Here is a 25,706-nt window from a genome sequence, read left to right on the forward strand (position 1 = left end):
TCTTCACAAAGTGCTATGTCATAGTTATTCCTGTCTCGATGAGCTTAGACCTCACAAAACTACAGGCAGTAATTGTGTAGAAAATTACACTGCATTGGGAAGGTCCAAATATCACAAAACTACAAGTGAAAATTAGTTATGGAAAATGCATGGTTTGTGGCTTAAATGAGAAAGTTAGACAGAAGGTTTTAAGGTAGGGACAAGCAATTTGGTAAGTGCCCTTCCAGGCACAGGAAAAATGCTGAACCTGCCACCTTTCTCTCATCTGGTTCCAGAGCTGACATGGGCATTCAACAGTTTATAGCACCATTTCCTTACCATCCCACCTGGAATAACTTCCTGAATTTTAATCCTAATCACGTTCCTTTTAAAGTCAGGAAGAAAGAAGCTGGTGTATCAGACCACCTAGCAGTATCATCTTTCTCCTTTTAGCATTCATGGAACTTTAACCAAGGAATGACAGTCAGCTCTTTCTTTTTTTTTTTTTCTGTTACCTTAGTCCAGTGGTTTCCGAACTGTGGTCTGTAGACCAAAGGGAGCTCACAGACTGCATTGATTAGTGAAAAATTACCCCATAAAAAGCAAGTAAATCTGTATTTTTCAAAAGTGTATCTGAACGCAATTTCGATGGAGAAACACATCTTCCCTGGAAAACGTTCAGGGAGCAATGGTTGATAAGTGAACAAATATCCTAATCTGGCATTTCCTACTGGTAAATTCACTACCCACTGCAGAAAAACACCCTGCACAGCTAAGCTTGACAACACTGTGTTGTGTCCTTTTTCACTGATCCAGAAACAGATGTCATGAGAAACAGTGGTTTGATCAAAATGAACAGGCAGTTGCTAGCAAAGACAGGAAAAGAACCAGTCAGCTTGTCTCCTCCTGTTTTAAAAACAAAATACTTTTTTTCCCCCCCTAGCATTCTTATTTGTAGAAAAGACAGATCTCTGCTCACAGTATTTCACTGGGATAGAATGCAGTCCTTCATGAATTCCTTAAGTCCCTTCATTTCTTCACAAACCCTGCTCTAGTGGAGTCCTTTCCTTCCAGCAGGATTTCATCTGCACCAATTTAAATTTTCAGACTTCTAGACATAAGGGGAAATAAGCTTCCAGCATGACTCAATTACAGGAAGTTTGTTTTTCTTTGTCTCGTTAGGCTTCCCTCTGCCCGTGCAATACTTGGTTCACTCAGCTTTAATACGAATATTTTCATTTAAAGACATAAAATCTGCAGAGATTTTGGACAAGGCCCCTGGTTTATGTAACCCAGCTTAGATGAGACACTCAGTTAAAGTCGAAACACATAAAAGACATTCACCATGCCTGCACAAGGAGCTTTACACATGAGCTCATTTTACACATACCAAGTTCTGCTTCTGATGGCATCTATGTGGGTTTGCCCTGATATCAGCACAGATGCAGAAGGCAACAAGACGTCATATTGGTTGGTTGTGTGTGTAAATAAGTCTCAGTCCACAAAACACTTCTGCCCAGAATAAGAAGCAATCTATTCACTCAATTTTTACGCCAATGGCCACCTCCAAAGGAACAAGGCTAATACTGCACACAGTTGCCTACACTGTGATTCCCATGTTACATGAGGAAAATCCTCAATCTTTACATGCCAGGACCAAACTGCACTGCCACTGTTGCTAGAAGAGGTGAGCAAAGTACCAGAAATAAAGCTGATTAAAACCCTTCACTTTTGCCTTTTGAATCAGCTCTGCCAGTTTTCATAACTGGTTTTCTTGCCTTTCTGTGCACAGAAGGCATTCATAGATTGTTTGTCATCACAGTATGTAAGTTGCTGTGGCTGAGATATGCCCGTAAGGAAACTGGAAAGAGTTCTTACACTTTTTGTTTTTCCCAGAGAAAACAACTCCATGTCATAAAGGAAAGCTCTATCTCTCCCCATAACCTTGTTGCTTGCTTAAGCCTCATACCATAAGCAGAGTGAAGAAGTTTGATTAGTGGTGAGCACTCTGAGGAGGCCGGTCTAACACACCATCTGAAGGTTTTGAGATTTAGCAGCTGTTTATCAGTGGTTGATTTTTGACACTTTTTCCAGATCAGCTGTACCAACACAAAATCAGTGAAACTATGTAACCAGTTATATTTGGTAGTGCTTCATTCTGATGTAAATAATACGCCAGGTGTAATGCACTGGAAAAATAGGCCCTTGGAGCAGGGTAATGTTGAAGTGATGCGCTAAAATAATACTGGGGAGCACTATACCACTGGTCCCGTCTTTTTCCAGAAGAAATCTGAAGCTAGGTTTCTAACCATTAAACTGTTAAGAAAACACGGCATCTTTCAGTAAGTACAGAACAGAACATTTTGTAGCAATGGTACCAAAAAATCTTTAGTCTTATTTATACTGTGCCAGACTGATCTTAAAGTAATTAATGTAAATCAGAAGTAGCAACATGGACTTGTTCTGGATTTACACTGGAATAAATGAGATCACAGATTTTGCTAAATTACTAATGGTAAATACAACCCTGACCACAGACGAATGCAGTTACACCATGGAGTCCTTCATTACACTTTATGGACACTGACTTCACAGTAAAGTGGCTGGCACTCAGGTAAAACCAGATGGAGTGAAATTTGGCCCATTAAACCTTGTCATATATATTTTCCTTGGACACAAAGTAGAGATGGAAAGACTGAGAGGAAACCACATCATCCCCTCCCTACTCAATGCAAGGTTGTTCCCAGTGCTCCATGTTTCAAAGTCTTTGTTCATTTCAGTTTTTAATGACTCCAGTGAAAGAGCTTCCACCACTGACCTTGGAAAGCTGTTGTTACAATCCAACCAAAACTCAAGTCTCAATTTATGTGTTCTAAACTCAAAGGCATAATGCAACAGTTTTATCTCTTTATGTTGCAAAAATGTTGTCCTGCAATAAGTCAAATGTTTACATTAACAGGAAACAGCCATGTATTAATGTTCAACAGCAAGGCATTGGGAAGAATACAATCTCATGACTTCTAGAAAGCTCCCAAGAGATGACAATGAGTGTAATATGTTGGTTCCATCTGAAAGCCTAAGACTCTCAGGCTCTCTTTTATTGCACAGATGTGTTTATGTGCTGATACTTGCACTATCAGACTAGGCATTGTTGCAGGAACTCAAAATCTGTCCAGTGTGCTGTAGACAAATACTGGAGTATATCATCAGTATGGTGGAACATAAAGAGAATATTGCAATGTCCTTTAGTCTTAGATGAAAAATGAGTGATTTCTGATCATTCTCTGTCTGGAAGGGAGTAATAAGCCCTTGATGAACCAGATGAGGCTCAGATACAGGCCACAAAAACACCAGACAACCTGAAAAAATGCTACACAAGAGAGAAATGATTGCTTCAGGAACACATTGTCATAAGCTATGAAGAGCAAGCCCCTAAATGGATTTAAATGGATATCCTAAATGGATAAAGTAATGAAAGGCTAATTAGCTGGGCTGCAGTAACAATAGACAATGCTTCTTCCCACCCAGAGCAGTATAATCTCATCTGCTTCTGAGACTCAGCAAAGCTCAAATCTCATGGAGAGGCAATAGAAAAATTTGGAACTTTCTTTCTAAAAAAGCTGGAATTGGCCCATGTAGAAATCAGAGGATAGACAAGCTGGTCTAATGCAATAAAATTCACGTATGTCTGTGTCATTTTGTGAAGGCCATTCATATTCTACCTGTTAGCAAAACAGAGCCTATCGTCCACAATTAGTGTGCAGATTCTATCTATCAGTAGCTAATTGTAACTCAAATTCCCTACTTGCTTCCTTTGGTATATCTAAAACCTGAAAACCACAGGCTAAACTCTATGCCCATCAGATCTGTATGCCTGCTAAAGTCACACAGACCTTGCAAGCACACTGCTCAGAATTTTTGCTTCCTGTCTACACACTAATGTTGACAACAGGTCACATTTTGATACAGATCCAGGCTGATCTGACTTTGTAAAAGATATTTCAAAAGCAGTAGAGCCGAGAACAGAACTCAGATATGCTGCTTTACAAGTTACATCCTCTTTGGCAGTCTGCTGGTCAGTTGTTGACCATCACAGATTTCAGACAGTTTTAACTTCAGGTTCCTTACAAAGCCAAGGAGATGGTGAGATACAAGTTTTTAGCTCACAAATCTGGTAAAGGAGTAAGAGTCTACCAACACTTCTAGAAATAGCAATTTCTTTTCTCTTAGCATATAAGTTCTGATTTTTTTAGTGCTCAAAAGTTCCTCATTCAATGAGGTGGTTGTTACTTCTGTGTTTACATTGTACTGCACGGACACCAGCAAATCAAATATAAGCAAAAAAACTCTGTTTGCAAAACTATAATTTTGTTCCCTACTCTGCAAATTAACACTGCATGTGCATTCATTTCACTATTTTATTTCCTTAAAAATAGGTTGACAAGGGCTAGGTTGAGCTTTCAAAACTTACAAGCCACTCAGATTCTTGTAAACACTTTATAATTTTTTTGCAAAGCATCTATTATAAATTATTGTAAACAGTGATTTCCTGTAAGAAATTAATGTAAACTCAAAAAGAAATGTATATAAGTGAACTACCATTCCCTTCTTTATCCAACCTGCCCAGTCTCTTGGTGATATCTGTCTGCACAGCTCTAATTATGAGAAGTCATGTGCCGGGATAAATGATGGCGTTCTCGGAAGTACTCATGACAAATGGGACATGTTAGCTTCTCCTCTCGTCTCCTCTTGCACTGGGATTCAGTTGAGGAGTATTCTTTTTTGTGATGTGACCGCATGTGGAAGACTAAATCAGATGTCATGCGAAAGGACAGGTTGCATTTGGCACACCAGTTCTGGGCAGCCACTCCAAAGGATGTGAAGGTGGGGGGAAGAAGAGTCAAGGAAGAGGAGGAAGAGGAGGAAGAAGTAGTGGTGGTTGTGTTTTGTAACTGTCCTCCTGCTTGTTTGGGCCACGGTTCTGAGGTATATGGGAAAACATTGCTCTGAGTGATGCTTGTCTGCAGCATCTGAGCATTACACAAATCACTGACAAAAAACTTGGAATTAAGAAGAGTGCTGCAGCACATGATGTCTGTGGTGGCAATGAAGCCAGACAGCTCCCCCAGGCTCTTTGCTGACTCACTCATGGGATGAGAAGAATTTATTGCGGCTCTTTCTGTTAGACGCTTACTGGGTTTGCTGAAAGCACTCTTCTGTTCTCCTCGAGCTCTGGTGGGCCAAACAAAGGAGAATGCACTACCAGAGGAGTTCAGCAACACTTCCTTTGATACCTGCTCTTTACCAACCGGGACTGTGCCATCCTCCTGCTCTGGCTCCTTCAGTCTCTCATTCCTCATCTTCTCCTTCATCCTCCTGACCTCAGTGAAAGCACTCTGCTTCTGCTCTAAAACATCCTTCCTAGCTGACTGCCTCCCTGAACTAAGCTTCCAGAAAGAACCAGCCAATGCATGCTCTCCCCCAACCTCTTCCTTGCCCCCACAGTTACGGTCCTCAGTCAAATTATTGGTTTTCTCCAACAACACTGTTTTCCTGCTCCTGTTGTTCTCAGCCTCTTCAGATTTTGCTCTCCTTTCTCCAACAAGACCAGGTGCATCATCTTTACAAGCTGCCATTTTGACTTCTAGATCCCTTGCCAGACTGTGGAAATTTGTGGTCTGCTCAGCTAAGTTGCTCTTTTCAGTCTTAGGGTTCTGGAAGTTTCTCCATAGCAGGGCACTCTTCTCTGGGACACAGAGGAAACGGACATGGGACAGGTAGGAATGCTCACATTTAAAGACTCGGTCACATTCTTGGCATCTCAACTCTGCAGAAACAGACAACAAATGATGAGTTTTGCAAAGGTGGAATCATGGATGGATGCAGATACCGACCCTATTACTGACACAAACAAAAATCAGAAACACCTCTTGTGTCATAAAAGATTACACATGGTAAAGCTAATGCCAGTGCAGAATCAGGTCCCTTCCTGCTATATACAAAATGGTTCCCTCTTATTTGCCTCCATGTGCTACTTGCAGAAATGCTTTCTTTTAGACTCTCAAGCCAAGACTGTATTATAAATATAAAATGTAATTATATTACATAAAATTAAATAAAATGGCCAGTACACAATGACCTAGATAAAACCATATAGACTTTATGATGATTTGAAGTCTGAACCCAGATTTGGGTCTACATTTCTCAACTACATCATTGGCTTTAATACAGGATGAACGGTAAACTCTACATATCCAAGCAATAATGTGTTTTAGACCTGGATTCAAAGGTTTTGACATGAGCCTCTATTTTTAGGATACCCTGGAAGTTTAATACCATTCACAAATCATCTGACCTTAGCCTGAAGCCCTTACTCATGCTCATTTGGCAAGTTGTTATATGCCTTAAGGCACAGATGTCTGTGGCACAGAAAATAATGTTCAAAGTGAAACAATCCCAGTGATGTGCAGGAGGAATGGGGAACATCGTTTCCTTCTGGTCTTCAGAACCTACTGCACCTAGGGTTCACTGGGAGGATTGACTGCCATGAACAGATGATATATAATTCATCAACCAAGACACATATGGCACATCTTAACCTTTGCAAACTATATCCATGCTAAGTTATTTCACAACACACAGCAATTTTTAAATGCAAATTATGCCAGACAGTACCTGGGGCCTCGGATACATAGGAAAGTTCATAGATTGGTTAGGTAGTACTACAAATTCCTAACTTTGGGCTCAGCACAGCTTAGATCACTTTCCACACTACAGAAACTGAACTTTCCATAAGAAAATAAGGCTGCTGAATTGGGTGGAACATTACAGCTGCTAGTTTAAAGTCTTGAGTTGAGATACTGTGTTTCTTGTGCAGATAACACTTTCCCCTAGTGAATCCAAAGAGCTGACAGTGTGTGTCTATGCAGAAACTAACACAATACACTGAAATCAGCTAGAATTATTTAGTGAGTTCCTGCTATGAATGTGCCTGCATTAATTTAATATTAATTTACAGGAAATCACACTACCATATAAATTTGGCAACTCATATCTTTTACAAGGCTACACCTTTACTAACCAATCTCTGTAAATCAACTAAAGGGAATGTAGAAAGGGTTTTGTTCCAGTTTAACTAGATAAAATTTGGAGCAAATGACTGCTGTAGTCAGACTAGGCATGGACCTGACTGATTTTCTTGGTGTCTATGTAACGTAGATGTTTATTTTTTCAACAACTGCCTAGTCAATTCCTTTTGGAGCAACGAATTTTCACCAACATCTCAGAAATAAACTCAAGCCCTTTTCCTCCTTCCCACTGTGTCCCACACCAAATAGGAAGACTGCTGTATGCATTACTGTTAGGTTTGTTATGTATTTGTATAGCCCTGATTATTTACAAGATTAAAGCTGAACACTGACCTATACCTGATTCCTCAGTGAGCTTAAAAAGGTGTATTTCCAAGTGATAATTTAGACTTTTAGGATTCCAAGTTAGTCAGGTGCACAGATTTCCATTACGTAGCTCAAAAATTTCAGCATGAATCCCTAGTGCACCATCCTCTGCTAGAAAGTAACAATGAAAATGGCATTGAGAACTGCAAATTTCTTCTCACTCTATGCCTTCAGCTCAATCTCCAGAGCAGAAGGTCTCTTCTCTTAGCTGACCAGCTAAGGATTTAGACAAGTTTATTTCCCTTATCACAAAGCAACCACATACTAAACAGAAGTAGTAGATTCACTTTCTGTCCTCAGTGACCCCTGCAGTCAGCTATTTGGTACTTACCATTCTGGGGACTCTGAGGTTTTATCTCATCGAAACCCAAGAGGCTGGAAAGCTCCTCATCATACCAGACAAGCAACTCCTCATTTTTATTGATTTTCCTGATGGAGCGATAATATAACTGGCTGTTTTCTAAGTAAGCTTCCAAGTTCTGCTCGCTGCTATTGGCAGCTGCTTGTACAAGTCTCATCCAAGGCAGTCCTGTGGGACTGTGCACAGACGTAACATCTACCTGTAAGACAGGACACATAAAAGGGAAGTTATAGGTCTTGAGAGCCAGAGTAAGATTTCCATCACATTCAAAAACAAAGCCTGTTTTCTGCCTCATGCTGAGTAAATATGACAAAGCTGTGAGCCCAATACATACACCAATGTCACCAAATCCAAAGTCATCATAGGGAAAAGGCTTCCCCTGTGTGAGTGCTAAGAACTCAGGGAATACAGCTGCATAGGAAGGAGAAGGAGACACCAATGTCCACATGGAACATCACATGGCAATGCCAGGCCTGGTATGTTGGTCAGACTCTGGCCCAATCATGGCAAGGATGATGTTCTCCGTCCTATGCAGGTTATCCCATGAGACAGTGCCAGGTGTGGATCACAGAGGTACAGAAGGTGTGATCCTCTGTAAGAAGGGGTCTCAGTCCCCATGGGAAAAATGGGGTATGAGTCAGGGTGCTGTGGCCTGGGGGGATGAGGGATGTGCAGACCCCTGGATCAGTGCAGTGAGAGACTGGAAATGAACACACATTCTCGGCAGCTGCATGTGGAGTTTTTCACTGACATAAGAGGATATGGATCGGGAGGTGTAAGAATAACCTTGGTTGTTTGATTCAACACTCGAAGCAGACAACATCTGCATATCTGTTTGGCTAGATTACATAAAACATAGATTTTAATAAATACAACTAAGAAGCACTTATATGACCTCTTTCCTTTTTCAGAAGTAAAATTATATATTCCTATTCTTACCTTCAATAAATAATTAAATTCATTTCAAGGTATCTAAACAGATAAAACCTCATCAGATCAGTATTCTTCAATAAATAATTTCTGAGAGTTGCTGGGGGTTGATTTACTTTCAGTTTGTGAAAGAAAATACCAAACAAACTAGGCCAAAAAACATTGCTCAGGTTGTAAGGTCAGGCACTAAAAAGTTAAAAAAATAATATTAAGTCTACTATTCAAATTAAAATTCCATTCTGTGTCGATATTAAAGTATAGTCCTCAGCCACATATAAATTTTTATCCACAGGACTCCTGAGTCATTTAGTCACAGGTTGACTATGCTCTGAACATAAAATAACTACAAAACATTTGCCTTGGTCTTCCTCTTTCAGTGTGACTCCCATCTTAGTTACTTTATTACACCAAATAGGGAATTATTTATTTCTTTATAGGATTTTCCTTGGTGTTTACCACAGCAGATCTATGCCCTCTGTAGTATTTGAAAGATGGGGAAGATTTTCATAGCTTGAAGGCTGAAACACAGGGCGATCAAGGGCATCATTTACATGCATAAAAAGCCTCAACTAATTTTTGAAACATTAAGTCATTGTTTAGAAAGGAAAAAGTTTGAAAATGAAAAATGTCTAATGACAAGTATGATCTAAATTTCACCCCAAGCAATATATAGCTCTTTGTTTTCCACTGATTGCAGGGCAGCCATTCACTGGTGTTTGGTATCAAAAACAGTATTTTGGTTAATTATTTCTCTGGTTTTAACTGACCGTTCCCTACCATCAAAAGTACAATCACATTAGTAGCTTGGACACAAGAATGAAACATTAAGGGACCATTAGGATGAGAGTTAATTAGTATAAGGAAGAAAATAAATTAGAATGGCCTGTAACTGGTTCTCTCTAAATGCCACGGTAATTAACAATGATTGAGAAATACAAGTGTCTGACAGCGACACAAGAACACCCACCCACACACAGTGGTTGTAATAATAGCTATGACAGAGGCTGTCATATTTTAGTTGCTAAGTTTCAGAAATACTGAGAAGCCACCCAGCGCTCCAAGCAAAGTCAAAGGAGCACAGCTCCTCCAGGAACCAGGACTCCAGGGAAAGAGCTGAGTGAGCCTAAAGAAGCTGCTGCCAAATAGAAGCACACACCAGCTTTAGTTTTTCTGTGTGTTTAGAGTCACCATAAACCTGGCAAGTCCACCCTCTTCAGGAGATGGCAATCCCTCAGATGAGTCCTTTGCACTCATATACAAGGAAAGGGTTTCACAGCCCAGCAGGCTCAATCATAGCTGGACTATGGAAGCAACGTGGCTTCCCTGGGAGAGGCTGGAGGAGAAGGGAGAGAATATGATTCTTCCTTGAAACCCACAAGAAGCTGTAAGGGGTAGAGGAACTCAGCTGGAAAGAACTACCTGTGCCAAGGGTTGCCACGGCAAGTGTATAAATTGGGCCAAGGAGCTCAAATTAAGGTCTCCAAGTGGGTGAGAGAAAAACTATGGAGCTCCCTTTTGGTCTAAACAAAAAAGCCCAAGATGAGGAAACATTGTTAGAAATAATATTCCCCAAATTCTTGCCAAATTATTCCTGTGTGTATTCTGTTTGTACTACAGCCAGCAGAGCAAAACCCGTTTCTTGTTCAGCATTTCAGTGCCATGACAACAGCAAAGTATCATGATTGAATTGTTAATTAATTGATTACACACAGAGTTAGGATCTTAACAGTAATTCCTGATTTCTGGAAGGTTTACTTTTAATTATGAGTAGTTAACAGGATATGGGACTACTGATTGCATCTGAAACAGCTACTTGCACAGAATTCCACGTATTTACTGCCAAAAGACAGAGATCTGAGCCAACTCAGGCATCCAATTTCATTGCTGCATAGCAATTACTTAGCTCAAGTGTAGAAAAACACTAAAGCCATCCCTCCAGAGGGCTCTTCCAATGTAGAAACCCTTTGAGGCTCTTCCTTGAGTCTACAGTAATTCAAAACTCCCAGGAGAAATACCGATGTATTCCATAAATAAAGCCTCATTTCAGGACAGGTTTCTCTCCAAAGAGTTTGTCGATCTCCTGTAGTGCTAATAACACTGCCCAAGAAAGCAAACTTGTGCCAGACTCAAAGCAGTCAGATAAACCCTGAAGCCTTCTGCTCTCTTTCTTACTTTGTTTAAAGCAGAAGTGTAAAACAGGTATCTCCCAACAACCATATCTTCCATTTTACATACACCCCCTGGGATTTCTCTCCTCCAGAGCACAGAAATCTTAGGTGAACCTGGATCTATCCCAGATCCGCTCATGCCATGGAATGTGGGAAATTGGCTTTCCTCACACCATAAAACACTACCTCTCTGTCTTCATCTAGACCAACGGTGACTGAAAGGCACTCAAGACTCAGATAGCCAGGGTAACAGGCCAGCATGAAATATGCGTTGGTCAAATCAAAATGTTACGATAAACAGTGGCTACAGAACAAAAAAATTTTGGGAATTAAAGTTAGAAAGTTAATACTCCATCACAATCCTGGAGTTTCTGCCTTCTCTACAGTGACTGAGAAGTGTAGCTCTAAAACAGACACACATTTCTAAGGTAACTTTAGGAGGTCCATGTACTAACAGCAATGAGTTGCAGCTGCCTGAAGATCGTGTGGACTGGTTGCTCAACTGCCATGGTGATTTCACTTTTATGGGTAACTGAGCAAACTGTGTTAGCACTTGCTTGGATCTGTCAATAAATGCTGTGAATCCACCACCTGCATGAATCAGTGCAATGCCACAGTCTTCCCTCTCTCTTCTCACAAGGCCATCACACCTGATAAATACCCTTTGTCCTTTGTAAGGATGAAACATGAGCATGAGGTTTCTAAACTATTTGTCCCTCTCCCCTTCTAGTCCACATCAGTGCTGAAGCAGATCATCAGTTGTCAGCATAGAAGTGGAACTTTGTATTCTTCCTGCAAAGGAAAGAGTTTTCACTGAGGTCCCTCTAATCTACAGTTCATAAATCAGAAATGCATTGATTACTTCTCCCCTTTGAAGGAGCTGTTGCTCACACTGAACAAAACAAACCTACCCCCTGCAAAGTTACCTTCTCAGGGATGGTGTAGCTCTTTTTGATATGACTGACATTAACCACTGTTTTCTCATACCTTAAATACATAGTGGATGTTCCGTCTTTCAGAACACTTGAGAGCAATAAAAGCTACAGTGTCCAGCAAGGTGTTCTGGAGCATGCATGGTCCAAAAACAACTTCTTCAGGAATGTCTTGTGTGGTATGAACAGTAGCCAATATGTCCGGAAAATGGTGATGCAGAAGCTTGTTGTCACTTGTCCAAAGGAATTTAGGCAAAGATGTAAGTTCCATTATAAACCTATAAAATACACAAGAAATCACATTTGGAACAGAGATGGAAGTGGAAGGAGGCATCACTACTTACAATACAGAGACTTCCAGGACTATAGGTGAATTGTAAGAGCATGCCAGGACATTGTTGGTTACCGAGTTTACAGCATTACAACATCCCGTTTAGAAAGATTACTTTGCACTAAACCAAAATCTTAGGTTTGTAAACAAGTGAGTTACTCTTCCTGGAATAGGCAGACACTCCAAGAGTTCAACTGCTACTCTCTATAGCCAGAAATGAGATGCTTTGGGAACAGTAAGGAGAATTTTCAGAGAGCAGAACTCAGCATATTCTTTTTCAGCATATTCTCAGATATCCTTCTTAATTATTAATAGTTTGTAGAGGTATGAAGAAAGGTAGAGAAGGAGAAAAGCAACAAAAAAAGCAAGCACTTCTTGAAATACATTTTTTAAAAGTTGTGCTTTTTTATATGTTTCAGTCTAGTTTCTGGTTAAGATGACACAAAACTAGAAATAATTCCCAAGTCTATCCAACCTGAATGCAGAAAATCTGCGGAGATCACTGAAAAATATCTCAAAATATATGTTATCAGCTGTTGCTGAGAAAATCAAATCAGATTATGACTCTTTGCATAGCGGTACTCTTAGCACAATGTTAGTAGAGAATGAATTTTCCTGCCCTGAATATAGAATAATATATTTTTCAGTGTAGAGGCAAGTTCTGCAATACGAGCCACAATCTGTTAACTCAATATGCAGTGAGGAGGCAGGTTTGAGTTATCTGTCATTCTAAGCTTCTTTAGGTTTTTAATAAAGATATTGCCATCTCCAGCTCCCAGCTGGAGGTCATGGAAAACCCCTCATTTATGCCATCAAGAGCTGGATCAGGTCCATTAGGCAGAGAAAATTAAAGAGAACAGCAACAAGCCCTGAAGACGCCTTAGCCTAATAAATACTGAGATAGAAGGGCTGAAGATCTAGTCTAATCTTTCTCACTCTCTGACATCAGAATTGATTTGTTACTCATTGACTCACTGCTGAAATGAAGTGGTATAAAGTGCTCAGGAGAGTTCCACTGATTTAACTAAATCAATTTCTAATTCAGTATAGTTAATTTAGTATAATTTTTTTCCTCATAGGCAAGGTTTAAGATCTTACTCTAAAAATATTAAATGCACGGTCACATATTCAGTATGTAGTAAACATCTGAAGGATGAAAAAATCAGATGACCAAGGCAAAGAGTGGGATATAACAGGTAAAAAAAAAAAAAAAAGACTGAACAGTTTGCCAGGGATTTATCACTAAGAGAAGGATAGACTGGGTTTCTGCTTTTTTTAATGGTAAGTTTCACTTCCTGGTTTCTCAATCATTTCTCACACCACAAAGTTACTACTGGTGTGAGAACAGAACAATGGGATATATGTGTACATTTGTAGAATATATGGAATCTGCCTAAATCACTACAATGTATTCATATGTATGTGGTTGTTTTCATTTAAAATATATCAATGAATAAACGGAAACAGTCAAGGCATATTTGTTTAAAATAATAACAAAAATAAAAGTTTCAAACCACTCTGAAATTTAATGTGATCTCTAAATGCTATAAAATCTCTCTAAATAAGTTTAGAAACAATTTGTAACCTGAGCCAGTTCATTTTCTAAAGAATTCATATTCAGGAAACTCCTTATCTCTTCTGACAGTATTTTACTATCCACTTATGACCCTAGAAGGCAACACATCTAACTAAGATTTCCCTTTCTGTGAAATTAATCTGAATTTTTTCATGTAAACTAACATGGTGCTGTACCTTGATACACTACTGTCAGTCCAGGGGAAACAGAAATCCAGGGCCCTCAAAATGAAGCTCTCAATGAGGAAGGACACTGGATTCGAGTACACACACTCTTCCTAGGAAGAGGATGCATGCTACCTGTGTGCAGTCAGTCTTTTCCCCCAGAAATCTCAGCCCAAGCACATATACCAGGGTTTAAAGAAGCGACACTTCTTCCTAGCCAGCTACTGCTGCCTCCTCCCTTTCTCTATTTCAGCTGCTTTTCGGAGAGTTACCGTAAACCCAAACGTGACAAGAACCATTTCTCCAAAGACTGAAAATGTGCGGATGCCAAGGGAAGCTGTGAGATTGATGTGTACCAGCACCACCTAGTGATCCCTAACAAAATCCGCACCCCAAAGAAAGATTCTCCAAGGGGTAGGACACGCTCTAGCACTGTTACCTGCCATATAGGTCTCCAACCATCAGCTCGAAAAGTACACCCTTAGCCCACACCCCTGGCAGCTCTTCTGAGTTCCTTGGCGAAGTTACCAACAGTTCCCAACAGTGTGTGTGCTGTTTGCTGTGCTGCCCACTGCCCTGCCCCAAATCCTGAATACAGATGGGTTTCCACACATCCAAAGGGATGGGTATGCACTAATCCCCTGGACACGGGAGTCTCTGCCTGTACACACCGTCTCATAGCGGAGGGGAAGGAAAGCTTGATTAGAAGCACTGCCCTATGGCAAAGGTAAATGGCCATGGAGCAATAAACTGATATTTATTCTCCAGCAAATAAACCAATATGTGCATGTCTTCAGTTTCACTTAATTACCTCGACTGATGGGATATGGGAAATGCACATTAATACGGAATATCAGACACTTTCTAACATACCTCCTCTATGCACCCCTCAAACTCAGTATGACATCAAAGTTTGCTTTTTTCTAAGTGAGTTGTTAAACTTATCTGTGGTCAGAAAAAAAAAAAATCCCCCACATCTATAGGCATAAATGCCAAACACCTTGGCATCTGTGGAAGCACGGAACTCAACTCTTGCACAGAAGGGTCAACTTTGTGAAAAGTTATGAAAAGGATTACGCAGCAAATAAACTGTCAAGGTCAGCCTTAGGCCAACATCTTTCCGTATGGGAAGATCAATCTTTTCCAATCATTTGTCGAATGCACCATCTAGTGACAGATCTCAGTATAACACAGAGCCCCAAGACAAAGCGACATAGCACATCCCATAGTCCCTGGTGCTGTTGGTGTGTGGTAGTGCCGCAGCTGCTGAGCACTCTGTCAGGCATAACTCGTTTCTCTCGTGAGTGGGTCATTCTCTCTGCCACCCTCTGTCAAACAGGAGGTTAGGTGACTTCACGAGTACTGGGTTTTATAGGGTCTGGTCAGGGTTATGTCAGGTAGGGAGAGTAATTTAAATTTACAGTGCTGACTTTTTGAAAAAGAGAAGAGAGGCTGAAGATGTGCTGCTCGTACTCAGATAGTGTGGATACTCTGAAATATCATTAAGAAAAACGGTGAATCTTTTTTTTCTACAGTCTTCAAAGAGCATAAGAAAGATCTTCCCTCTGTACCAACTAGATTTCAGCTTCTGCTACAGAGGCAAGTCCATCAGCTGAGGGACAAGAGCAAGCAAACATGACCGTACTACTTTCAAAAACGAGTTGCTACCTCTGCAAAGGGTTGTGCTGCATCCTGTGGGCTTTCCGACCTGTCCTGGCTCAGAGGTCTCTATTTCAAAGTGGAGATTCATCCACAGGACAATACTGGAACAAATCCTACCTCCTGTAAAGGTGAGCATTGGTAAGGGGTTATCGGCTGCAGCCCTTATCATGAAGAACTGAAATACTGACTTCCTCAAAAGTAAAGACTGAGTTTTGAAATATGACTTCAGAGGAGAGAAACAAATTTAATTGATTTACTTTCTGAACTCTGATGGAGCAAAGGAAACCAGAACAGCTGAGCTGAAGGGAGGTAAAAGGACCACGGACAACAGGAGTAAGAGGTATAAAACTATAAAACTGGCATCACAGCAATACTGCAGCTGGACTGTGGAACTCAGCAACTTCAGCATAAAAGAGGGTACCCACAGACAACCTAGGTAATGCATTTCTACCTGCAGGCTTTTTAAAATTACATTTCACGGTGACTTTTTAATGGCTGTTCCTGTAAGGAAACTTATCAGGCTGTATGACACTTTTAAAGAAAGTTTACTACCACAGATTTTACCTTTGTCCCATGAGTTTAAGGATAGTGGAGTCTGGAAAATGCGCACTGAGGTGCCTTTTCACAGCAAACCTCGGGAAACTTTGTCAGTATCCCAAGTCCAAATCCACATAGTGCTCTTCCCCCAGTAAGTCCAGTCAAATACTCACTGACACTTTGCAAAAGTAAATCTCAACAGCAGATGGACATGAGGTTGCCCAGGGCCCTAATCAGCTCTGCTCTTTTCAGTCCTGCCACCATTCACTGCAAACCCAGAGACAGCTGCCAGAGAGCATCTGCTGGATTCTCAGAGAGGGTGAGCAGGTGTGTGACTACACTATGGCACTTGCCAGTGCAGAAGGCAGCTGCATAACAGTCAATGGAACTTCATACCTTGAAAGTACCAACAGATATCTTAGAAGAGCAGCAAAGCATGCAGCACTCAAAATAGATGGCAGAAATGAGAACAAAGAAAGATTGTGTGTAATTTGTCCAGAATATAAATCTCAAATATTTCTCAATTTGGATGGAAGTACATGCTTTTCATTTGGTTTTAATCTAAAGCAAAAACTTCAGCCACAGTCAAGAATCTTAGGAGGTTATTTTGCAACTCTCCTTAGTTTTCAGGAACCTCATACTTGAATCGCAATGAGCATTCTACACCAAACCATGAACCCAGTACCTGAGCTCTTGTTTCATTATAAATCTGGTCTCAATACAAATCTTACATCTTTGCCAACAGTCTTCATAGTCTAAGGAAAGTCATTTAGAAGCTACAAACGAAGTCATAATGAGAAATGGAGAAGGTATACTAGAATGCCTGGCATCTTTCCTTGACAGGCTGAAGTAGGTGAATTGCTCATATTTCCAGGAAACAAAGCACAGAGAAATTACCATAACAGAGAATCTCCAAGACTTCAGTCAACTGATTACTCTTATGTTATTGATTTCAGTACTTTGGCTACCTCCTCTAAGGAGCAGTAATTCTGCTGTGCTTTCACTTCTTACAGATTCACTAACTTACAGATTCACTAACTAACATTTATGTATGACTAATTCACTATTCCTCTATTATGTAGCAAAGTTTACAGGACTTGTTATAAGCTTCATTGTGAAGGTCATCATCTTCAACTCTGTATCATGCAGGCAATGATATGCTTGCCTCAAAGTGCCAATGCTGGGAGTGCCATTGCTTTCCAGAGACATGATCCTACTCATACAACTTAATCCTGCTGTTCTCACTCATGTCCTGCAAAAGCAGCTCCTGTCCCTCGGGGCTCATCCAACATGTCTCTGAGAGGGTGAAATAAAATTAATATTTATAGTGCTTTACTAGCACATTAGACTCCGATCACCTGTTAGACGATGGGTACTCTCCATATTCTATCTGTCACAGACATGAATCCTTCATATGGATGAGTTTAGGGACTTGCTGTTTAATGGACTCTTCATCCCCCAGAGAGTATTTGATACACATATACCATGTCCCTGAGTGATGGATTTTGCATCTTGATTTCTGAGAAGTGTGACAGATCTGTCAAAGAACAAGTACCTATAGGCAGGCAACTCCCTATGGATTATGCAATTGTGGATGCTCCATCAAAAAGCACATGAAATAGATGGTGCTCCCAGCCTGCTTGCTTCAGAGTAGCACACAAATTGTTAGTCATCTTTTGGTTTCCTAAGTGTCCTTCCAAGCTGGAGCTCTGCAGATAGCCTTCTCCTCCTCTCTCCCTGTTTCCTAGCACTTGCATATTATCCCATTAACTAAATAAGATTACCACTCCTGCCTTCCTGAAAAATGCTTATGTAGCTCCTGCACCTCACAAGAAAAACAGATTTCTAGAGAGGAAGAGAGAAAAAGGAATTTTCAGATCCCTGACTTTCTACTGTATGGCCTTCAGAGGTCACTGCAAGCTTTTCCGAAAAATGTCTGGAAATTCCCAAATGTAGAAAGACCAATTTTAGCAAGGACTCACCTACATCCTATTTTCAGAGGATCTGACCCGATTCTCTTTGCTACAGTGATAATGTTGAACTGTAGCATCATTTGGAGCTCCTTGGTAACCATAAAGACACTGGTAGACTTGCTGAATAATATGATCAACTATGCAAGTGTGAAAGAAGCAAGCTAGTTCAGCTCTTCACAATCATACATGGAAGAAGATAATAAATACTATTTCTCTTAAATTTGATTTTTAAAAATGTCAATAGCTTTTTCTATTTTGCCAGTACATTCCATTTTAACTGCAGATTAATTTCCATATAGTTATATCACTTTCAAAGCAATTACTGTAGTTGGAAAAGAAAATGGCATGGAAGTTACTAAAAAAAAAAAAAAATAAAGTATTTGATCCCAGAAATCATCATTCCAGAGTCTCAGACTTTTTCCAGAGCAGAGATTAATGTAAACAGTATAGCTCAGCACTTGCCATGTCAACAAAACTGAAAGAAAAAAGGTGAAATATTAAATACTGGAACCATCATTTCCTTCACCTTTTAACTTACTCCTTCCTGCTCAAAAGTGTGACGGTATTTTCCCTCAAGTGCATAACCTGTGACTTTCTGCCAATGCACTCCTGTGGTTGCTGCCAAAACTGCCTTTGATTTCAATAGGTCTGTCGGTCTGAGGAATCCATGATCAGACATGCAGTGTCATGCACAATAAACTGCAGATAATAAAGGAATTGAGCTGATGCAGACAGAGTGGTTCTGTCTGCAGCATTTATTATTCTCTGTTGTTATAAGAAACTGAGGATTCTTAACACATAAAGGAAATTTCAATGGAATCAGAGACAGAAAAGTGAGAAAATCCATCTGTGGCTTTTATACAATTGCTTTTCTTCTGAAGGTTTTCTTCACTTTTTATTTAAACTGTGAACTGCAAAGGAGAAGAATCAAAACTAAAACTGAAGGAAACTGGTGGGAAATCAAAGACTGGAGAATTCTTGTTTTAAAAGGTAAAATAAGTAGTTCCAGAACCCATACAATAAATCCTGAAACTACAACCTGTTTCCTAAATTGAATTATAAGCTGAAAAGTCCTTTAAAAGCAAGAAAAGTCCAAACAAGCAATTTCTTTTAGCTCACTGCCATGGCAAGACAGAGCTTCAACTTGGGTGCAGCACTGGGAGCTGTTTCCTTTTAAGCATGAAGTGGGTTTTTTTGTACCCTTACTGCTGAAAATCCTGCACACATGAAGAAAATTCTACAAACATTCATGGAGAGGACAGGTTACGTGCTGCCATTCCCAGCCTGTTTGGCATGAACAAAGTCATCTGAGGGTTTGCTACTCCTGAGACAGACATTATATTCCAAGCAGAGTATGTAAAGATCTTGGATTATGTTAGAAATATTAGAAAGAATGTTGAAAGAATTGCTTTTGATTTTAAGAAAGAAAACTAATCATATGTCACTCATTTCTGAGTCTCAAGTTTAGCAACCTGGCCTTCTTTGAGAAAGAGACTGTAAGACAACACACTTTGAATTTCTAAGTATTGAGTATGCTTTTTCATTCTCACCTTTTCATTGGTCACAAATTTGGATGCCAGCAGTGATTCTGCAATAGAAGAGGGCAGCTGATCCAAAGAGGATCCTTGCCTGCCAGTCAGCCATGTCCCATCTATGCCTTCAGAACAGCAAACAGCCCAATTAGCACTGATTAAGTAAATGAGATAATGGTAATAAAACCTGTAGAAACCAGAAATTTTTTTCCTGTCCAGGGCTGCAACTGGGGCATATTTTGATGACCTCTCTTCTCAGTTCCTCACAGCTCTTATGTACTGTTCATTTGAACATATTCCCTGTACTCCTGATATGATTCAGTCATACTTGCCTGACTAGCTTTCCTGAGCTAGGCATCTGGGAAGAAGCAGAAGAAAATACAACTAAGCATCAAGAAGGAATTTTTTAACTGCAGAGATGAACTGAATCTAAAGACAGAGGAATAAAATTGGGACTGAACTAGCCTGATGCATGAAAATTATATTTTCCTTGGCATTCCAGGCTTCCCCAGCTTTCTTTCATCATACTTTTCTGTACAGCAGCTGCACAACTCTAATCTGGCAAGCCTCTAAAAACAGTGAGTAGAAACAGGGAAACCCACTGTCCGGAGTCATCTGAAAAGATCATGAGGCAGGTGGGGGTGAAAAGCTTGGTGTGTCCTTTGAGCTTCCTGAAACTGGACCCTTTCTGACATTTTATTGTGAATCAGAGACCTCCATTCTTGTGGGTGCTCACCATTTTGTTGTTGTATCATCATGATATCTTCAGGGAGAAGTTCTCCAATTCTTACTATTTTAAGGCTCTATGGTCTTCAGAATGTCTTCTATCATCTGAAATCCCCAGTACATGCAATGTAAGCTGACAGTTCTCGATGAACCATCATTATATCTTGGCTGGATACCCAGCCTAGTGAATCATGAAAGTGCCAAAGCTTTTTATTATGAACAATCTCTCAAACTTCAGTGGGAATAATGAAGAAGACAGAGCTAAACTCTCTGCTTGGAAATGAATAAACACCTTAAACTCCGTATGTGCTTTAAGCAAGTCTTATGAGATACAGAAGCCATTAGGAAGTGCAGATTAAAAGAAAAACCTCCAAGTTTCTTCTTATTTTCTCTGAGGATAGCAAAAGTTGAAGTGGGCTCTCTCCTGATGGATGGTAGCTGCCCCACAGACAGGCAGAGCTGCCTCTCCAAGGTAGATGTGCTTTAAGCCCAAGACTATCACAAGGATGCAATTTCCAGCCCCTACCTAAAGTTCAGGAACAAAATCCCTGAGACTGAGCATCACATCTAGCCTGAAGAAAAAATAGATGAGATTTGATCAAGTCCCAGGAGAGTCACCTACCCTAGCCCCACTGACTTTCAAATGGCAGCTCAGCACCAAACTTCCTTATGTTTTCAGGAATTTCCACATTGAACCCCTCTTTCTACCACCACTGTCTTCCATGGCAGGAAATGTGGTAGGCAGGAAAGGAATGGAATATCACACATAGCTGGAAGGCCTGGTTAATACTGCTTTGTTGGGATGTGTGATGCAACAATATCTGCATAATTCTATGTAAAGCTTCCTTTCATTTAGCTGGAGGTTTTCAGTCTAGTGGAACACAAACAACAGGTTCATTGAGGTCTCAGTTCCACCTCTCACAGTGTTTGAACACAAGAAATGCAGTGCAGACACTGGGAGGGCTTTTGATGTTTCAAACCGGACAATGAGCAACAGTAATACCGAGTTTCATCAATTAGAAAGAATGAAATATATTTATTTTCTGCAATCCCAGTGGTTCGGACTGGGTATATGTTTCAAAAAATGTCAATATTCCTTTCCAGTTGGGTTGGTCCCAGGGGCAGAATTAGTGCTTCTGTCTGGCACTGTAACTGATCTAATGAACCCTGCTGGATGGTACTGGGTTGTACAGATCATTCATATATCAGGCAATCCACCTGTGGATAAAAAGGACATTGACTACAGCTCTGTAGTCTGCTGGCTTTCAAAGCCTTTATTTTTGTGTGAAGGGCTGACTCTTCACTGGACTACAGCTGTCTAATGGAAGAACAGTACCTTTATCCACCACTTTGCCCCTGTGGCTTCAAGGTCCAAGACCTGAGAAACAGGGTTTCTGTAGCATAAAGGGAGCATGTTTTAATTCTTCACCCAGTATTAAGGATTATCAGACTGTAAATGTTATGAATTAACATAATTTCAGCTCCTTGTATACCTGTAAATGCAGTACACTGTATGGATATATTTCAGTTCAGAGCAGAAGGCATTTCATATTCCAGGCCTGAACTGTGCTGGTGGTCAACTCAGAAACACTTGGTCTGGTTTCTGCTCCTGCTGCTCTGGCATTGTTCACCATTCAGCAATGGACATAATGCCCCAAAACATCACAGGAAGTTTGAATTTTACAGGGAACAACCAGGAAAGAACAGAAAGCAAATGTACAAATGCCCCTATTTTTCTCACACACACAAAAAAAAGCTTACAAACCCCACACATTTTAAAGCAACAAAGTTATTCCATGAGGGGGGAACAAAGAAGGCAATTATTCATCTGTCACATAGAGTAAGAAAGTTACTCGTCTCACAGATGTGTGTACCTACCCACTTGCAGCAAAATCCTTGTTTGATTCACATAAATAACAGCTCTGACCATAGCAGTTGGTGCTAACACATTTGTTCTCACACAGATCCGTGCATTTGCTCCTTTATCCAGGCATCCATGCAGACAAAACCACCATTCCCTATGTGTAGCCACAGAAAATGGAGGAACAACCAGCCAACATGATCTCAACACAAACAGACTGAACCAAAACCAACCAAAACCAAACAAACAAAATGCGTAACTTGTGAAAACAGTCATAAATATTTGTCTTCTCTCTTCATACAATTTCGCATTCATGTTTCCTTTTCACAAATTTAAAGAAATTACATTATCTGGTTGATGTAAAAGACATATTAAGGTTATGTCCCTGTTTCTATTTTGGCAGCTCTAGATTTATGGAGAATGTTCAAATGTTTCTTTCGGACCGGAAAGCACATACCTATGGTGTGTAAGCACATACATATATATATGAGAACACATATATACACAAACATGCATTCACGACTACACATACAGCTACAGCTGTTTATTTTTTCGTGATTTTGTATTTAAAGAGAAGTGTTTTAAAACAAAGAGCAGTTACTTTCACATGGTTAATACTGGAAATTTCTTCAACGGAGCTAAGTAACATTAACTTATTTACATTAATGCTAAACTTAATACATAATGTCAACTCCAATAACAGCAAGTGATGGAGCTGAAGAACACCATGGAAGCTGAAATTGTGGGAAACAAAACAAATAACTTATTTTACACTACAATGAAGCCAAGAAACTTTTTAATTGAAAGTGATTTTGTAAACTAAAATAGGTCTGACCTAAAATAATTTGTTCTCCAACAAAATACTCTGTTCTTTGATTTAGTGTTTATTATTAGCAATTGCATGTAATGTAAGACTGTGCTGCAGGAATATTATACTAAATGAAGCATAGCACTACAGACATGGAAATATCCATCTATATCATACTAGGATTTAGGAAAGTAATTTCTCATGCAAAATCTTTGGTACAATCTGTAATTCTTACACATAATTTATTTTTGTACTTTGTCATCTGGTTATATTATGTTCAGATAACAGATTCTAAACTAGTATTTTGACAATACATTAATATTTCTATGGCTACAAAGCTATTTTTTTCTATAAAATGATATCTCTACAGAGTTTGATGAGGCACTTCTACTTAGCTTTGAAAGACTGCAAAATGCTTAAAATACAACAAAATTTGTTTTCTCAAAGAACAGTATATGCTTTGGTGGAGTTTTACACATTAAAAGACATAAATTTAATCACTCCATTGCCTAAAGAAATCCCTCATTCTAATACCAATATTTAATAAATGGTAACCGAAGCTGTCAGGTGCTATATTTTGTATTTTTAAAAGCCAAATATAAAGGATAACTCCTGAGTCATAATTTATTATTAAATTCTAAATTTCATGTGTAAGTGCAACTGCTTTTTATTTAAAAGCAACTATACAGAAAATACAAAACTATTTAAAAATCATATCTTCCATCAAGTTTCTATTGACATTTCTTTCAACTAGTAGCTGTCAGATCACAAAATAAAGTCTTTAAAATGCTTCAAACAGTTCCAGCAGACTGAATTCCTTCAGAAACCTTTTCATGTAAGGATTTACAAATTTAAAGATCAATCAATGTGACATTTTAAAGTGACAGCAATAACAGCTCCTAACTTACTTAACCAGTAAGAAATTTCTATTACTTGGATATCCATGATATAAGGCTATCCATGAGACATGGACAGCCTTATATTAGGTACAAATAGAGAATAACAATGTAAACTATTCCAAAAATGTTCATCAATTTCTTAAAAGCAATTAGATCCTAACCAAGTACCTAAAACAGTCACGATGCTCTGATCACCTGTCGAAGTTGGAAGGATGAGGAGAGCTGTAACTAATAAAAAAGAGCAACTGATGCTCAAGAGGTCTCGGCGAGGGAAGATGAGCCGGGAGGGAGAAAAAGAATTACTGCCGGAGGGTTTGCCAAAGGGGATCCGCCTTATCCCCCCCGCCTCCGCATCGCCCCCCGGCAGCCCGGGGACTGTACCCGCCGCTGGGGGAATCTCCGCGGGGCCCCTCGCTGCCGCACTGAAGCGGGCGGTGACAAGCTCGGGGTTAGGCACAAGTCACCAAGGGACACCCCGTGCCCTCGCCTGCTCCTCGGAACCCCCTTCCCCAGGGCAACCCCCCTCCTCCCCGGGGCAGCCCGGCCCCGGGCACGGCAGGTCCCGGCGGTGCGGCAGCGCCCGGGCTGCCGGGGGACCCCTGGAGCGCTCCGGCCCCGATCTGCCGCCCGCCTCCGCTCCGGGAGCGCAGCACTCCGGCCCCGGGGCTCCGCCGAGCTCTGCCCGCGCTCTGCCGGCGGCAGGGGCCGCCCCGAGCCCCCCGCCCGGATCCTCTGCCCCGGCCCCGCTCACCTGGGGGTCCCGCTGCAGGCTCCCCGCGGACAGGGGCTCTGCGGCGCCGGGGTCCCCGCCGTGCCCCTTCCCCTCTCCCAGGATCCTGCTACGGCCAAGTCCCCGCGGAGCCCTCACCTCACCCCACCGCCGGGGCCTCCCGGCCCCCCAAGAGCTGCGCCGGCAGCCCCCGGCCGCCGCACCGCCCAGCACGGCGGCACCCTCCTCCCCCGCCACGGCTCCCCGCCCAGAGCAGACCCCGGGAAACGCCTACCGCAGCGCCTGCCCCCGACCCCCGCCGGCTGCCAGGCGTCCCCCTCCCCCGGGACCCGCTGCCACCCCCGCCCGGGGGGGCCCGCAGCCCTTGCGGATGCAGAAGCCATCCCGGAGCGACTACGAACCGCAGCGAGGGAGAGTCTGAAGGTGGACAGGATTTCCCCTTGTAACGGTACCATAAAACGAGGAGTTTCTCTTAAAGTTGGGGGAAAAACCCACCCCCTCCCCAAATAAACAAAACAAAACCAGCTTCAAAGCCTCCTTCCCCGTTATCCTTTAGAGCATCTTACAACACTTATCAACATAAGGCTCTCTTGGGAGCTGCAGGTATTGACAAGAACGGCTTAAAATGAAAATTACTGTTTCATAGAAAGTACTCGCAGGATAAAAATTAGGACTTTGAGGTATGAAACGATTTGTGGCACAGCTGGTATGTAAAATAAAACCATCAAACGTCTTGTCATAATCAAATATTCCCTATATCTGGACTAGCCACATTGCTTTTGAAAGATGTCGTTCCATATAAATGCCTTTAACGCCTGGTAGAAAATTTTTATGAACATGTTGACAAATGAAATAAGCCGGGTTATTTGATTAGTGTCCATGTAATCTGAATATGGGATTGTATCGGGAAAAGAAACGTCAACCCTTTAATGCTTTTGAAAGGATGGATTTTCGCTGCAATTAAAGAGTAATCTTATACCAATAAAAAAAGCTAACTACTCTCGCCGTGTCCTGTGATACAGGGATTACAGAGGATGGAGTCAAGACTTTGTGTTATCTTTTAAATTTTTTTAAAATTGAACG

General features: G+C 40.9%; 1 protein-coding gene across 2 annotated transcripts; it reads right to left on the reverse strand.

The window, feature by feature from the left end:
- Positions 1-2,866: 2,866 nt before the first annotated feature.
- On the reverse strand, positions 2,867-24,815 carry ZNF488 (zinc finger protein 488). Of its 2 annotated transcripts, none has more exons than XM_050305443.1 (4): positions 24,762-24,815; positions 11,880-12,102; positions 7,765-7,993; positions 2,867-5,806 (listed from the first exon to the last, which is right to left on the reverse strand). In XM_050305443.1, the coding sequence occupies exons 2-4, from the start codon at positions 12,093-12,095 to the stop codon at positions 4,635-4,637; spliced, it is 1,617 nt and encodes a 538-aa protein (XP_050161400.1). In that variant the 5' UTR covers positions 12,096-12,102; positions 24,762-24,815; the 3' UTR covers positions 2,867-4,634. The 2 variants fall into 2 exon arrangements, with proteins under 2 accessions (XP_050161400.1, XP_050161401.1); XM_050305444.1 differs by lacking the exon at positions 24,762-24,815 and adding an exon at positions 24,645-24,753.
- Positions 24,816-25,706: the final 891 nt, after the last annotated feature.

The sequence above is a fragment of the Myiozetetes cayanensis genome, unplaced genomic scaffold, assembly GCF_022539395.1.
Source record: "Myiozetetes cayanensis isolate MyiCay16 unplaced genomic scaffold, myiCay2020 scf10, whole genome shotgun sequence".
NCBI classification, from domain to species: domain Eukaryota; kingdom Metazoa; phylum Chordata; class Aves; order Passeriformes; family Tyrannidae; genus Myiozetetes; species Myiozetetes cayanensis.

What these genes read in the sequence shown, in the direction of transcription:
- ZNF488 (XM_050305443.1), bottom strand. Translation starts at nt 12,095, where the DNA reads ATGGAACTTACATCTTTGCCTAAATTCCTTTGGACAAGTGACAACAAG. An exon ending in ACATCCACTATGTATTTAAG is followed by an intron (nt 7,994 to 11,879) that starts GTATGAGAAAAC and finishes CCTGTCTTACAG; the next exon opens with GTAGATGTTACGTCTGTGCA. An exon ending in ACCTCAGAGTCCCCAGAATG is followed by an intron (nt 5,807 to 7,764) that starts GTAAGTACCAAA and finishes CTGTTTCTGCAG; the next exon opens with AGTTGAGATGCCAAGAATGT.